This window comes from Malus sylvestris, chromosome 5, assembly GCF_916048215.2.
Source record: "Malus sylvestris chromosome 5, drMalSylv7.2, whole genome shotgun sequence".
Classification (NCBI taxonomy): domain Eukaryota; kingdom Viridiplantae; phylum Streptophyta; class Magnoliopsida; order Rosales; family Rosaceae; genus Malus; species Malus sylvestris.
This window is the reverse complement of record NC_062264.1, coordinates 39,936,851-39,953,864: the sequence shown is the minus strand read 5'-3', so window position 1 is coordinate 39,953,864 and position 17,014 is coordinate 39,936,851. Positions and strand designations below refer to the sequence as shown.

General features: G+C 37.8%; 2 protein-coding genes across 4 annotated transcripts; both read left to right on the top strand.

Annotated features, from left to right (window-relative positions):
* Window positions 1-4,079: 4,079 nt before the first annotated feature.
* LOC126623017 (cationic amino acid transporter 1-like) lies at window positions 4,080-9,992 on the top strand. Its single transcript, XM_050291694.1, has 3 exons — window positions 4,080-4,223; window positions 4,324-4,738; window positions 8,412-9,992. The coding sequence occupies exons 2-3, from the start codon at window positions 4,324-4,326 to the stop codon at window positions 9,839-9,841; spliced, it is 1,845 nt and encodes a 614-aa protein (XP_050147651.1). The 5' UTR covers window positions 4,080-4,223; the 3' UTR covers window positions 9,842-9,992.
* LOC126623016 (cationic amino acid transporter 1-like) lies at window positions 4,114-16,616 on the top strand. Of its 3 annotated transcripts, none has more exons than XM_050291693.1 (3): window positions 4,114-4,223; window positions 12,939-13,353; window positions 14,813-16,616. In XM_050291693.1, exons 2-3 carry the CDS (start codon window positions 12,939-12,941, stop codon window positions 16,240-16,242), a joined length of 1,845 nt encoding a protein of 614 aa, XP_050147650.1. In that variant the 5' UTR covers window positions 4,114-4,223; the 3' UTR covers window positions 16,243-16,616. The 3 variants fall into 3 exon arrangements, with proteins under 3 accessions (XP_050147650.1, XP_050147648.1, XP_050147649.1); XM_050291691.1 differs by lacking the exon at window positions 4,114-4,223 and adding an exon at window positions 12,632-12,782; XM_050291692.1 differs by lacking the exon at window positions 4,114-4,223 and adding an exon at window positions 12,667-12,782 and having other exon boundaries at window positions 12,924-13,353.
* The last annotated feature ends 398 nt before the right edge of the window (window positions 16,617-17,014 follow it).

The following is a 17,014-nucleotide window of genomic DNA, read 5'->3' as shown; positions in this document are numbered from 1 at the left end:
TTAAAATGTATATTTAGTGTATATTTTTTTTTTAAATTAGAGATGTTAAAATCAATTGTAGGTGAGGCTTAACAAAAAACAACCAAAATTTTGTTTCGTTAAATAATATTTTCACCCTCTTTTGGTTGACAAAGATAGCTCTATTAATATGTAGTTTAGAATTAGATAAAAGCAAAATTAACAAAACAAAAAAAAGTTCAAATACCTTTAAATTTAGGAATATGTGAATAGTAGCACATGAACAATAACGAGTGAATAGAAGCGGGTTGTAAAAATAACACCCTAAGTTTGGCACATTTTAGCGCCTGGGTCACACGAATGTTTTTAACCTCACCTCGTTTCTTGTCCCATAAGCCACCTAATTTTCTGTGTGCGGGATCGCCACGTTTTACGTGCTAGAATAATGTATCTTTTTAGCGTTCAGCTAGCCTCGGTTTACGTGATGAATCCCGCCTCGTTTTCTATCCATGGAGACCGACTCGTCTTGTGTGTCTGAGTTTGCCTCGTTCTGCATGTGAGGAGTACGCATGGTTTTGCCGGCCAAAAGCCCTCCCTTTTTTTTCGTCCACGAAGCCCGTATCTTTTGGGCGTGCACATAGCCAACCTCGTTTTTCGTGCACAGGGTTGGCCTCGATTCGTTAAAGTATCTCGTCTCGTTTTTCGTGAGCGGAGCTCGCATCGTTTTGCATGCCAAAAGCCCACCCAATTTTTTGTGAGTGGAGCCCGCCTTATTTTGCGTGCCATGTTTCACCTTGTTTTGCATGAGCTACGTCCATCTCGTTTTGCGTGTGTCTAGCCTGCTCAACACTCATATTTTTTTGACAAAAATGCAAATTTTTTATTTAGCAAAATATTTTTCCTGAGCATTAAGTTAAACTTTTTAAGGAATTTGGAAGTAGGTTTACGGTTTCTTGAAAAACAAATGTATATTTAGTAGAATATTTAAGCTGAAAACTAAAAAAATAAGTAAAGAATAAAATAATGAGACCCAAAACATAGTCAAATGGGGTTTTGCACTCAAGAATCTCAACGGAAAGTCTCACTTTAATTTTCAAAACTTTGCAAGTGAGACGAAGGTGAAAATAAATATATTGAACGGTGATATATATACGAATTTGCAAAATTGACTAACAACTGTGATTGTTAATACACGTTTTTTTTTGTAGAAAATGCAAATTTTCTATTTTTTCGAAATATTTTCATGAGCATTAAGGAAGCCTTTATAATGTATTTGGAAGTGGATTTACTATTTATTGAGCAACAAGTGTACATTTGGTAGAATATTTATGCCGAAAAGTAAAAAAATAAGTGAAAAATATAGAGATGTTAAAATGTATATTCAGTGTATATTTTTTATTTATTTTTAATTAGAGATGTTAAAATCACCTATAGGTAAGGCATAAACAAAAAACAACAAAAATTTTGTGTTGTTAATTAGGTTTTAAATCGTTGATTAGAAGTGTTTAAATATGAATTATAATTGATTTTGCACGAAAAAAATATATTTTGAAGAACATAATATGATAGTTTGTTGTAATGGTAAGAGAAATAAAAGAAAAATTAACAAAAATGTACAAAAAATGTTTCAAACTCTCCCTCTAAAGCCCACCAATCAATTAATCCGGGCCCTTGAAATTTGATCCAACGGCTACATATAGGAGCCCCTTAAAAGGTTATAATAATTTTAGCCGTTTGATTAAATTTCAAGGACCCAGATTAATTGATTGGTAGGAGAGATCCGGATAGGATCTCTTCTCCTATCCAAAACCATGCATCATTCCTTGATTCAAGTCCTAGTTTTTATTCCTTACTACAAAAATCATAGTTTGACACATTAAACTAATCCATTTGTATACTTTAAATCAATAGTTTTGCTACTGATGTAGATATATATATATATATATATATATATATTTTTTTTTTTTACAACTAAGCGATAATATTTATAGAAAGAAGGTATGTTTTAAGTTATAGAGAATTAGGCAAGTCAAACTGTACACCGAAGTTCAGACTGCGGCTGACCATGAAACCTACTCATTCCTAAGGGTGGAAAAAATTCCCGAAAATCCCGAACCGAATCGAAAAAATCCCGATCCCAAACCAAAAATTTTTGCAAACCGAAATTCCCGAAATTTTCGGGATGCTATCCCGAACCGATCCCGAAATTTCGGTACGGGATTCAGGATTGGCTTCTTGATATTTCAGGAATCCCATACCAAACCGAAAATATATAATATTAATTATTATATATATATTTATACATATATGTTATATATATTATTCTTTTATAATTGATGCTAGTAGTTTCTAATTCATGCTCCACAACCTGGAATGCCTACACCTTGCATATTTTTCATGTTCTGTTTGATATTCATTTGGATTTTATTATTGCTGCTGCCATGACTGATGATTTCACAATGCTTGATTCTTTTGTCTCTCAACAAATTGCAAAAAGGATTTAATTAATTTGAATTTTGACTCTGATAAAAACAGTCAGACATGCCAATTTTAGATTAAATGGTAGTGTGAATGAAATGACATTCCTAGTTCATGAATATGTTCTTGAATTATATATTTGAACAACAATTCGTAATTTCATATTTCAATTTGGGATTCCCGATTTGTCCCGAAATCCCGAAAATATTTTGGGATTCTCGAAATTTGGGATTCCCGAAAATTTGGTTTGGGATTGGTCTTTAAATTCCCGTCCCGAAAAATTTTGGTTTGGGATTCGGGATACTAATTTCGGTATAGTATCTCATACCGAATCATTCCCATGCTCACAACAATTGAAAGGAGTGTGCATTACAAGAAATGCATAAGCTCAAAATATGATACACGTCAACATTTTTTTTAACAAACAATATTATCTACACTGAAGGGGAAAGGGGATATGCTTAACCTCACAATGGGCTAGCAGTAATGTGGTTCAAATTCGTTTTTGACGAGAATTGAACCTAAGATCTCTCACTTACAAGTGAAAAGGAATATCACTAGACCGTAGTACTAAGTGACACTTAATCTACTCCATGCAACATTTGAAATTATGAATTGATTCATATATTAATTATTCGTTAATCTACTCCATGCATTTAATTAGGCTATCTCCAATATAAGAGTCTAAAAACTTAAAATTTAGCTCCGTATCTTTAACTATTAGTCTATAGGTATGAACTTAACGAGTCCCTTGTAGTATTGTTTCCTCAAACAAAAAACTGCCAATTAAGAGCTACTTAAATCCCAAAAAGGACAACATTAAGGGCTGGTTTGGTATTGCTGTGCTTTGAAAAAAAACTGATGTAAGAATAAGCGGCTGTGAAATAAATCAGCTGAGTGTTTGGTAAACTTTTTTGTAAAAGTGCTTTTGGAAAAAAAAAAAAGCAGTCTGATAGTGGGTCTTTTCATTAAATGAGCACTGTAGCTCCGTGTGCTTTGAAAAAAAATCAGTTTTCCAAAGCTGCAAATAGCAGCTTCAGCTTTTTCCTTTGATTTCAGCTTATTCTCACAGCAGCTTCCAAAATAAGCCATTTTTTTTTAGTTTACCAAACACCTAAAACCCTCACAACTTTTTTTCATGGGTGCTTTTTTTTTAAGCACCTCACTCCCAAACCAGGTCTAATTGTGGCCTTCTCCCTATTCACTATCCGCGTGAGGATAACGGTACGAAGCCCCTTTTCTAAGGAATAGCATCACAGCCATCCGATTAGGACATCATTTTAATCTACCGAATCTTGTCCAAATTCAATTCCCTTCTCAATCACTCTCCTTGCAATTATCCGAAAATTATCAAATTTAGAAAATTTAATATTTAAAAAATTATCAAATGAATCTAACGGTTGGAAATCGTTTGTAGTATAGTACTAAAAACAGTTGATGAAGTGAATCTCTCACACAAAAAATCAACGGTTCAGATTCCGTCGTTGGCCAGCGTGTGTAACAGCTCTTAACACAAGAATAATGGGTATTAGAGATCGAAACACTGGTGCGCCTATATAACTACTTCCTCTACTGAACGAGTTTCCCGCGTCTCTCTCTCTCCGCCGCCCATCGGAGAAAAACGGAAGCTCACTCTCTCTCTCTCTCTCTCTCTCTAAAATAATATATAAATATGCAGATATTGGAATAATCGCTTTTTGTTCGTACATAAAAGCCAAATTTCTGACGTACGGTTACGGATCGAATCATTTTCCTCAGCTTTCTCGGCAACCAAACAGAAACTAAGGGTACTGAGTTTAGTCTCTCTGGATCATATTGTGGTTTTATTTATTTATTTTCTTTGATAAATTCCATTTTTCTGAAAATTTTGTGTTTGAATTTTTACAGATGGGAACGGGCGGCGGAGGAGACGATGAGGGAATACGGCGGAGAGGCTGCACGTACCGAAGGGACGATTTTCTTCCCGAGGAGTCGTTCCAGAGCTGGGGCAATTACGTCGATGCGCTGAAGCAGACGCCGGGCCGGTTCGTGGATCGGGTCCTGACCCGGTCGGCGGACAACACGGAGCTGGTGGAGGTGAAGGCGCGGAGTCATCACGAGATGAAGAAGACGCTCAGCTGGTGGGACCTCATCTGGTTCGGACTCGGCGCTGTCATCGGCGCGGGAATATTCGTGCTCACGGGACTGGAGGCGAGAGAGGACGCGGGCCCCGCCGTCGTGCTGTCGTACGTCGTCTCGGGCGTCTCCGCCTTGCTCTCTGTTTTCTGTTACACCGAGTTCGCCGTTGAGATTCCTGTTGCAGGTACTGCAACACACTTACTAAATATTCGAGCATTTTTAAATATTTTTATTTAAATTAGCCTTTGCCTGCGTATTATCATCTTGTTTCAACCATAAACGTTTAAAATATGAGTGGTGATATTCTTATCCCGTGTCTTATTTTCCAACCCACCATTTAATGAAAATGTTAATAACATATTTATCATTTTAAAAGAAGACTCTTAAACATCTATTTAATTCAGTATTACAATTTTGAAAAAAAAACAAAATATAATTTAAAATAATAAATAAATAATGATGGGTGGGGTGTGATATATTTGGTGGAAAGAGGTTGGGAAAGATTTGGGTTAGAATCGACGGAAAGGTTGGAGGAAGAAATGAGCGTGTGCTAGATGAAGGGGAGAAACTTCAATGAAGAAAAAATTAAGTGTGAGATCTGTGGTTTTGACAAAAAAGGAGGAAGATGAGTGGTTTGGGGATCCGATGTCTCTGCAAGGCGGCGTTAGGTGTGAAGGAGATGAAAAATGTCTAGGTCTTAGGTCATGCATTTTCTTTCTTTTTTTTCTATTTTTATTTATTTATTTATAATATTATTTGAAGATATATTAGAGTTATTTAAAAAATATATATCATGGTTATTTTGGGAATAATGGTGGGTGGGAAAATAACATTTTACTTTTTTAATTTTCTTTGGTGGGTGGGATTATCATGTGGGTGGGAAAATAAGACATTGGGGTGGGTCTAGTAGCACTCTAAAATATTTGTAGCAATTTTTTAAGGAAAACTAATGAAAAGGGTTTGAAAACTTTGAGTTTTAATGATAAGGACAAAATAAAGGGTAAAGTGAATAGTACCAGGATTGACTTTTTAGTGTAAGAATGTGGTTTTTCGTTAAAGTGAACAGTACCAGGTGCTTTTCGTTAAAGTTCCCAATTTTTTAATATGATTTCTAAGAACAAGGATTTGATTTTGACAACCAAAAAAAGGGGTCGATATATAATTTAATAATAATACACCATTATTTTATTTTAAAAAATTTAACGAAAAACTCTCTTTAACTAAATATTTTATTTATATAGAAAACATATATTTTTGTTAAATAAAAAGCTAAACATGCCTTTGATTAATACTTTCCAATTGAATTATTTCATATACATGCCTTTGATTAACTAAATCATAAACATGCTTTTGATTAACATTTGACAATTGAATTATTCCATAGGATGTATGACTTGAGGTTTTATACAACTTTAATTACTAGGAATGATGTCCCTCAATACTATAATCTTGTGATATTTCATCTTTACTTAGAAATAAAAAGTCTTAAGTTTGAATCTCATGGATGACAAATTTCATATCAAATTATATTGTCAATTATATAACTTAGCCAAACTCTCCCACCTTTTTAATGTAAAAATATATCGATGTACTAAAAAAAATAAATTACTAAGAATGATTTTAGGTGAAGATGCAGCATATCAAATTATCAAATGATTACGTTTAGGAATTTCTTTTGAATATTCTAAAGATACTTTAGTTACATGGACAAAAAAAGTCTAAATTGTCAAATGATTACGTCTAAGGAATGGAGGCAGAGTCTCTTCCCTCCTACTTACCCTTCCGTGTTCTTTTTTTTGTGTGATCATGGTTAAACTCAAAGTTCTAAAAAATGCTAGGCACTAGTTAGGCGGCGGGTTAGCGTCTAGGCGGATTTAGGTAAATTTCTTGTATATCTTGTAAATAAGTGCATATTAACATTTTCAAAAAACTATGAAATTCATGGATAAAATAATAAAAAAATGATAAAATACAAAAAAAAAAGTATCTAACAAATCTAAAATTTAAAAACACATTAAGCATATATACCATATTATTTAAAACATTTTGAATGATTATATCTAATTTTTTAAAAATAAAAGTAATAATATTGGGTTGTATGGTTCATAATAAACAGAAAATTTTGATGTCAATATGGTGGTTCATAATAATATTTTTTAAAGATCATATTATTTTATGTTAAATTTAAAGAGAAATAAAGGTGTTAAATATGCGGATGTGGAAAGGACACACCCATCATTACCATTAATTTATGTCAAATATGTGGGTGTGGACGCATGGAACTCTGCAATCTGCACCAAGACTTCATGGTGACATCTTCAACCTGACACACCCATCATTTTTAAGGAGAAAAAACAAGGAACCGAACTGACAGCCTATGGCTTTTTACACAAAGCAAGCAATTTGATGCTAGCTATCCAAATTTGATTGGAGAGAAACTAAGAAAAAAAATTAAATAAGAAGAGTGTGGTCACGTGGTGTGAAAGGAAGAGAGAACGTCTTCGTCTTCGTCTTCGTCTTTCCTCTTTCGTCAAGCCGAGCGAGAACCAGAAGAAACCCAGAAAAATGCAGCTGATTTGCATTCTTGAAAAAACAAAATTGAAATTCTTGGACCGCCTAGGCCACTCAGTCGCCGGCTTAGGCCGCCCAGGCTGTCTCGGCGGCCGCCTAATCCCTGTCCCGATTTTGCGTTAATCCCCTCGGCCGGCCACCGCCTAGCGCCTAGCGTCGCCTAAGTCGATTTTTAGAAGACTGGTTAAGCCACGTCAACATTTTATATATTTTCTATAGAGATAATAAGACAAAAATAAATAGTAAGAGATAATAAGATAAAAACAAATAGTAATATAAAATGTTGACGTGGCTTAACTGTGACCACACAAAATAGAAGAGTACGAAAAGTGGCAGGGCAAAGAATCTGCCTCCCTAAGGAATTCCTTTTAATTACGTTGATGATTTTCTTCCTCCAAATTTCTTTCTTTTTTAGTCTCTTATCACCTTTTTTATATATATATATATATATATATATATATATATATATATATAACTTAGTTGAGATTGTTCAAATAAGAGGAGACTGAGGAATTTGAAGGGAAAAAATATTATTCACGCATTTATTTTTATCTTACACACATTCTTATTAAGTTATTATTTTTAATCTTCTTCAATTCTTTTGATTTGCGCATAAATTCGAAAAACGTGTGTGAGAAAATGTGTGGAATGGATAAGAGAATAGATGGTGACTGGGGGAAATCTGGCGGGAAGCTCACGTTTGCTTGGCCACATGCTGCTGTTTCTTGCTAGATTTATTTTTTCATCGTTTCTTCCAGATTTCTTGTTTACTTTCTAAAATGTAAAGTCAATAGTGGAGGCCTGCGTGTGTCTTCAACTCTGCCCCCACCACCTGTCCAAGATTTTGACTTCTTTTTTTGTCAATCGTTCAAGATTTATACTTAATTATAGTATTATCTGGTTGATTATGTACTAACAAATTGTTTTATTTCAAATTTTGGATATATGAATTTTCACACATGCGTTCAATTCAAGCATTGCCATTGCATTTATTTTTTCATTCAATTGATGATTTACTTAAAAGTAAATAACAATTAGTAACGAGCTCATCACATCTCAGTTAAAAGTATCGAAGTCTCGAGTTTAAATCCCTTACTTTCTCAGCTCCAGTATCGCTTCTATAAAAAATAATAGTTGTTGATTCCATCTTGCTGCATCTAATCTAATATTCTGAAGTAATTAAAATAGTAATTTGTTGATTTGTGTCGCTACACTTTCACAAGATTAAAAGTTAAAAGTTAATTAGGTTCCCGCCTAACATACTTCGATTGAATTTGTTTTTTCAGGTGGCTCATTTGCCTACCTAAGGGTGGAGCTTGGGGACTTTGTGGCCTTCATTGCAGCAGGCAACATCCTCCTCGAGTACGTCATAGGTGGCGCAGCCGTTGCTCGTTCTTGGACATCCTACTTCACCACCCTCTGCAATCGCAGCGACACCAATGATTTCCGCATCATAGCCCACGGTTTCCCAGAGGACTACAAGTACCTCGATCCCATTGCTGTTGCTGTCATTATCGGCATCTGCTGCCTCGCAGTCCTCAGCACGAAGGGCTCTTCTCGTCTCAACTACATTGCCTCGATTGTCCACATCATTGTCATTCTCTTCATCATCATCGCTGGCCTCACCAAAGCAGATATCAACAACTACCGCGATTTCTCCCCCTTTGGCCCTCGCGGTGTATTTCAAGCTTCAGCTGTTCTATTCTTTGCGTACGTTGGATTTGATGCTGTTTCAACCATGGCGGAGGAGACCAAGAATCCCGCAAAGGACATCCCAATTGGTCTTGTCGGCTCAATGGTGATTACCACAGTGCTCTATTGCTTGCTTGCAGTGACATTATGCCTTATGCGGCCGTATGGCCAAATCGACAAACAAGCTCCATTTTCGGTTGCGTTTGAAGATGTTGGGATGGGATGGGCTAAGTACGTTGTGGCAGCGGGTGCATTGAAAGGCATGACAAGCGTGCTGCTTGTTGGGGCGGTTGGACAGGCGCGGTACCTCACTCACATTGCCCGAACCCACATGGTGCCCCCATGGTTTGCGCAAGTTGATTACAAAACCGGCACTCCTGTCAATGCCACGGTCACCATGCTTGCAGCCACCGCAATCATTGCCTTCTTCACAAGCCTTGACATTCTGGCCAACCTTCTCTCCATCTCCACTCTGTTCATCTTCAGTCTTGTTGCCATCGCTCTCCTTGTTCGACGCTACTATGTCAGCGGCGTCACAACTCAGGCCAACAGAAACAAGTTCATTGCCTTCCTTTTCATCATAATTAGCTCTTCAATTGCCACCTCTGTCTATTGGAGTAGAACAGATGATTGGACTGCCTACGTGGTAACCGCGCCGCTTTGGTTCTTGGGTACTTTAGGGATTTGGTTACTTGTCCCCCAAGCAAGGAGTCCGAAGCTCTGGGGAGTGCCACTGGTGCCATGGTTGCCATCTCTTTCAATTGCCATCAACATTTTCCTGCTCGGGTCAATCGATCACGCCTCGTTCATAAGGTTTGGAGTGTGGACTCTGATCATCTTGGTTTACTACTTCATCTTCGGATTGCACGCGTCTTATGACACGGCAAAGGACTCCGAAGCGAAGAGGCTGGAGGGCGGCACAAACGATGAGTTGAAGAAGGTTCAAGCTGCAAGGGTGGCCACGAGGGACGCCGGCTTAGACGCTGGAAATGGTAGCAATGCCTCTGCACCTCCTGCTAGTTAAGAAAGGGTATGTTTTGTGTGTGAAGATTTAATTGTTTGTGTGTGATTAGTGCTGTTTAGTTTTATCAGCTTGCTTATTAGAGATGTGATTTACAATTAAATGTTGTCTATAAATCTGTTTTGAAGTACGTAGTATTTTACTTTTATTGATACACCACAACTTTCTTTCTCAATTCACTTTATTTCTTACAATGTACCTAGAGGGGTTTATTTATTTTCAAAATGATACGTAGACAATCTAACTCCATCGGGCCAAAATTTATGATCTGACCAGGGAGGCTACTGTAGCAATACAATGCACCCAAATATTCTCGCACACTTGAGAATGGCCTGTATTCGCAAAGGGATTCGCATCAACAAAATAGGTAGAGAATTGTTGAGAAATACCACACTAATCCGTAATACTATGTGGCAATTAAAAGCTACTTAAATGGCCTCAAAAAAGACGATGTTAATTGTGGATAGGATTTTTACCACGTGCAAAGGAGTTAAAAACATTTATAATACTTGCAAGAGTAACAAGGATATTGTAGTATAGATGGCTCTAGCAAAGTCGTTCTTCACAGGGATTATTAAATCATTCGTATTAAACCAAATCTCAATTAATTATTTAAAACTAAAGTTTTGGGAAGATTGATTTATGATCTAATTTAATAAAAACGAATTTATTTTTAAAGAGTAGAAATCAAATTCAGAAAGCACTGGGGTTTCGCCGTCGTCTTAACAATCCTAAGTAGTTCTCCTAATTACTTATGACCTATACATGCATATTTTGAAGGCTAGATTTTCCTAATATATGCCTACTTGGACCCCCAATATAAAGCGTATATCAAACATGCAATCTATTTGTGGCATTCAGATCAAATCTAAACATGCATGCTCATTAAGTTTTGTGAAAACCCTCTGAAAAACAATGCAACCCTTAAGACGTGGTATTCATCCTAGTGAACATGCACATATTAACCATAAGAAGCATTCGTCAATTTCAGGGATCGACTGTCACATCTCGTCCCGGGCTTCCACCACATCTCGGGCTTGACTCAGTCATAGCACGATATTATCCGCTTTGAGCCCCGACCACGCTTTCACGGTTTTGTTTTTGGGAACTCACACGAGAACTTCCCAGTGGATCACCCATTGGAACTCCGAAGTTAAACGAGTTCGCGCGAGAGCATTCCCATGATGGGTGACCCACTGGGAAGTTCTCGTGTGAGTTCCCAGAATCAAAACCGTGAGGGCGTGGTCGGGCCCAAAGCGAACAATATCGTGCTATAGTGGAGTCGAGCCCGGAATGTGGTGGGGGCCCGGACCAGGATGTGACATTCTTACTACAAGTAACCATTTACCACAGTGGTGAAAATGTGTTGAATACTTGCATGACGGCCAGAGTTTGAATCTCGTGAGTGGCTAATTTAACATTTAATCTAACAAAATTCATCGTTTGACAAAATAAAAATTTGTGGGGTTCTCAGTAATCACTATCCGCGCGACGAGAACGATGGGAAGTCCTTTTTTTTAGGAGTAGCATCACAGGCGTCCAATTAGGACATCGTTTTAAAAACTACCGAATCTTGTCCAAATTCACGTCCCTACCCGTCTGTATCACTCTCTATACAATTATTTGAAAAATATCAAATTAAAAATAAAAAATTTCCAGCTTCACATTTCCATGTGAAATAATTCCAAATAAAACCAAACTTCCAAAAAAAGAAAAAAAAAATACATTAGACAAACAAGCAAAGTTGTAGCCACTGAATATTACGTTATAGTGGTATTCTTCTTCAGTCGTAGCCAAAGGCGAATTTGAACCACAATATTGCTAACTAGGGATGGGCAAAATACCCATGAGTTTGGGTAACCGCGGTTACCCGTCCATTTAAAGTTCATGGTTACAGTTATGGGTAACTGTTTAGATGAACAAACGGTTATGGGTATAACCGTTTATCCGTGAAATTTAAATGGGCGGTTATGGGTATTACCCGCAATTATAACGGGTATTAATTGATTATGGGTATTACCCACGATTATAACAAGTATCTATTTACCCATTTAATTTAATATATGTAAAATTTATAATATTTTTAACGGTTATAACGCGTTTTTGTATTTGTTGCTAAACTTTTCGTATACAAAAGGTTTGAACCACAAGAAGCCAACAAGGAGAAAGATCAAAGAGCTGACTTGAAGCTTATGATCTATCTTGCGGTTAACAGAAAGTACTGGTATTAGTGTAGAAAAATGTTTGTTTTTATAAGCTTTACTTTGTAATCATATGGATTATAATTAAAGACTTGCTTGGGTGTAGTAGAAAAATATCATTCGTAAACTATTATTTCAATTATTAGAATTGTATGATGACCTAAATGATTAAAATAGAGAAATGCATGCTAAAATGTACCTATAACAATGTTTAATTGTCAGAAAACGAAAATTAATTTTTTTGTAATTTTCAAGTTGTTAAAAAAAAACATGTAGATAGATGAAAAAAGGGATAAAAAAATGATAAACGGCTTACAATCGCCTTAAAAACATAACCTCAATTGGTCATAAGCACATAAATAAAGTGAATCTCAGCCGGAGATTCACCAAGCCAACAGCCCACAATCGTCTCAAATAACAAGTGACCGTCGATGAAGCCTGAGATGAATCTAACGGTTGGAAATAGTTTGTAGTATGTTACTAAAAACAGTTAATGGAGTGAATCTCTGACACACAAAAATCAACGGTTCAGATTCCATCGTTGACCAGTGTCACAGTGTGTAACAGCTCTAAACACATGAGTAATGAGCGGTAAACCAAGTGGGCCTATATAACTGCTTGCTCAGCTGAACGAGCTTTCCCGCGTCTCTCTCTCTCTCTCTCTCTCTCCCCGCCGGTCATCGGAGAAAAACGGACGCTCACTCTCTCTCTAGAATAATTTATAAGCCAAAAACAGACGTACGGTACGGATCTAATCATTTTCCTCATCTTTCTCGGCAGCCAAACAGAAACTAATTAAGGGACTGAATTTAGTCTCTCTGGATCATAGTGTGATTTTATTTATTTATTTTCTCTGATAATTCGATTTTTCTGAAATTTTTTAGTTTGAATTTTTACAGATGGGAGCGGGCGGCGGAGGAGACGATGAGGGGATACGGCGGAGAGGCTGCACGTACCGAAAGGACGATTTTCTCCCCGAGGAGTCGTTTCAGAGCTGGGGCAATTACGTCAATGCGCTGAAGAAGACTCCGTTCCGGTTCGTGGATCGCGTCCTTTCCCGGTCGGCGGACAGCACGGAGCTGGTGGAGGTGAAGGCGCGGAGTCATCACGAGATGAAGAAGAAGCTCAACTGGTGGGACCTCATCTGGTTCGGAATTGGCGTTGTCATCGGCGCCGGAATATTCGCGCTCACAGGACTGGAGGCGAGAAGGCACGCAGGCGCCGCCATCGTGCTGTCGTACGTCGTCTCGGGCGTCTCCGCCATGCTCTCTGTTTTCTGTTACACCGAGTTCGCCGTCGAGATTCCTGTTGCAGGTAGCTACACACTTACTAAATATTCGAGCATTTTTTAAATATTATTGTTTTATATATGTGTGTATATGTATACACTTTATCAAAGGGATCCTCATTTTAAAAAAAAAATAGGGATTATGTGTGGGGCTCTCTCCACAACTAATCCTTGTTTTTTTTCAAAAAATGGAATTCCTTTGCATAAGGGCCTGTATACATTATATTTCATAAATCTTAATTCATTGATCATCTTTGTAAAAATTTAATTCAATTCGAAACTATTTACCTATTTAATTATCAATATCAAATTTCATTATTTCTTATATAACAAAATATTTGTTCTTTTCTTTGAATCCAATTAGACGTCTTAAATATTTTCGATTTGGCTAATATTTTGCAAGGATGATCTATGAGATATAACTTAAAAAATAAACGGTTTGGATCGTTAAAGTTCAATGTGATGTGAACTCCACAACTAATTCCTATTTTTATAAAAAAAATAAATAAAAATCCCCTCCCTAGCCTTTGCCTGCACATTATCGTCTTGTTTCAACCATGAACGGTTTAAAATAAGGGAGTTTTAACGAAAAGTTCGCGATATTGTTCCCCTTTTTCTTTCCGGTCACATCCCTTCCACAATTATTTTAAAGAAAACTAATGAAAATGGTTTGAAGACTTTGAGTTTTAACGATAAGGACAAAATAAATGATAAAATAAATAGTACCAAGTGTGACTTTTTAGTGTAAAAATATGATTTTTCGTTAAAGTGAACAATGCTACGGACTTTTCGATAAAACTTCCATTATATAATCCAGTATTGATATGAACTTGAGATGTACAGTATGATTGTCGCTTAGTTACACAACGTTTTATACAAAGTCTAAGTCAATATGGAATCATGGAGGAGGAACCGTGGGGGAGTTGTTTAGATGGTGACTGGTGGAAATCTGGCAGGGAGCTTACGTTTACTTAAAAAATTCGAAGTCAATAGTGTAGACCTCCACGCAAATCTCTTCAACTCTGTCCCCACCACCTATCCAAGATTTTAGACTTTTTTTTCATGTATTCAAGATTTATACTTAATTCTAGTATTATCCGGTTGATTAGCTACAAACAAATTGTTTTATTTCAATTTTTGGATATATTAACTTAACACATGCATTCAATTGAAGCATAGCTTTTGTCCCCAAAAAAAAAATATATATATTCAAGCATTGCCCTGACTTTTCTTTCTTCATTTAATTGATGGTTAAGAAATAACAATTAGAAAGAACCTCGTTGCAACTAAGCTGGCTAAAAGTATCAACGTCTCGAGTTCGAATCCTTAGCTATTGATTATATTTTGCTATGTCTAATATAATATTCCGAAGTAATTAAAGTAGTAATTTGTTGGTTTGTGTCGCCACAGTTTCACAACATTTAAAGTTAGATCAACTTAATTAGGTTCCCTCCTAATATAATTAGATTGAATTTGATTTTTCAGGTGGCTCATTTGCCTACCTTAGGGTGGAGCTTGGGGACTTCGTGGCCTTCATTGCAGCAGGCAACATCCTCCTCGAGTACGTCATAAGTGGAGCAGCCGTTGCTCGTTCCTGGACATCCTACTTCACCACCCTCTGCAACCGCAGCGACACCAATGATTTCCGCATCATAGCCCACGGTTTCCCAGAGGACTACAAGTACCTCGATCCCATTGCTGTCGCTGTCCTTATTTGCATCTGCTGCCTTGCAGTCCTCAGCATAAAGGGCTCTTCTCGTCTCAACTACATTGCCTCGATTTTCCATATAATTGTCATTGTCTTCATCATCATCGCCGGCCTCACCAAAGCTGATACCAAAAACTACATCGATTTCGCCCCCTTTGGCCCGCGCGGCGTGTTCCAAGCGTCGGCTGTTGTGTTCTTCGCGTACGTTGGATTTGATGCTGTTTCAACCATGGCGGAGGAGACCAAGAATCCCGCAAAGGACATCCCAATTGGTCTTGTCGGCTCAATGGTGATTGTTACAGTGCTCTATTGCTTGCTTGCACTCACATTAGGCCTTATGCAGCCATATAACCAAATCGACGAACAAGCTGCATTTCCGGTTGCGTTTCAAGCTGTTGGGATGGGATGGGCTAAGTACCTTGTGGCAGCGGGCGCATTGGAAGGCATGACAAGCGCGCTGCTTGGCGGGGCAGTTGGACAGGCGCGGTACCTCACTCACATTGCCCGAACCCACATGGTGCCACCATGGTTTGCACAAGTTGATTCCAAAACCGGCACTCCTGTCAATGCCACGGTCACCTTACTCGCAGCCACGGCAGTCATTGCCTTCTTCACGAGCCTCGACGTTCTGGCCAACCTTGTCTCCATCTCCACTTTGTTCATCTTCAGCCTTGTTGCCATCGCTCTCCTTGTTCGCCGCTACTATGTCAGCGGCGTCACAACTCAGGCCAACAGGAACAAGTTCATTGCCTGCCTTTTCATCATAATTAGCTCTTCAATTGCCACCTCTGTCTATTGGAGCAGAACAGATGATTGGATTGCCTACGTGGTAACCGCGCCGCTTTGGTTCTTGGGTACTTTAGGGATTTGGTTACTTGTCCCCCAAGCAAGGAGTCCGAAGCTCTGGGGAGTGCCATTGGTGCCATGGTTGCCATCTCTTTCAATTGCCATCAACATTTTCCTGCTCGGGTCAATCGATCACGCCTCATTCATAAGGTTTGGAGTGTGGACTCTGATCATCTTGGTTTACTACTTCATCTTCGGATTGCACGCGTCTTATGACACGGTAAAGGACTCAGAAGCGAAGAGGCTGGAGGGCGGCAGAAACAATGAGTTGAGGAAGGTTGAAGCTGCAAGGGTTGCCACGAGGGACTCCGGCTTAGACGGCGGAAGTGGTAGCAATGCCTCTGAAACTCCTGCTAGTTAAGCAAGGGTTTGTTGTGTCTGTGTGATTGTGTGAAGATTTAATTGTTTTTGTGTGTGATTAGTGCTGTTTAGTTTGGAAAAGGATCCGGAGGATCCTTTTCCTGGGGATGCTGAGATCCCGTGATTATGACCGTTTATCGTACATCGTGCGGTCAGAAATCATTTGAAATTTAAAATTTAAAATTAAATATAAATAGTACATAACGAAAACTGACCGCACGATGAACGGTCATGATCACGGGATCCCAGGAAAAGGATCCTCCACGTTTGTTATCAGCTTGCTTCTAGAGATGTGATTTATAATTAAATGTTGTCTATAAATACGTTTTGAAGTAGTACTTTTATTATTATCACCGCAACAACTTTCTTTCTCAATTAACTTTTTTTCTTACAAGTACTTAGAGGGGTTTATTTATTTTCAAGAGGATACGTAGACAATTTAACTCTAAATCAGCCAAAGTTTACGATGGGATTGGGGAGGCCATTGTAGTGATACAATGCACCCAAACATTCTCGCACAGTTGAGAATGGCCATGTTCGGAATGGCATTCCCATCAACAAAATAGGTAGAGGGGTGTTCGTGTTCGAATTCTCCTCTTCATAATTTAGATGAGGTCCAAGTCTTTTAGTCCTTATACAACACTGGTTAGTAGTAAGATTTTGTTACGAAGTAAATAACTATTATACCAAGTTTAATGGGAGAGTATTATTTAATTTAATGGACCATTAAATACTGAACCCTTCTTGTAGAGTAATTTTTCAGTGTGTCACAT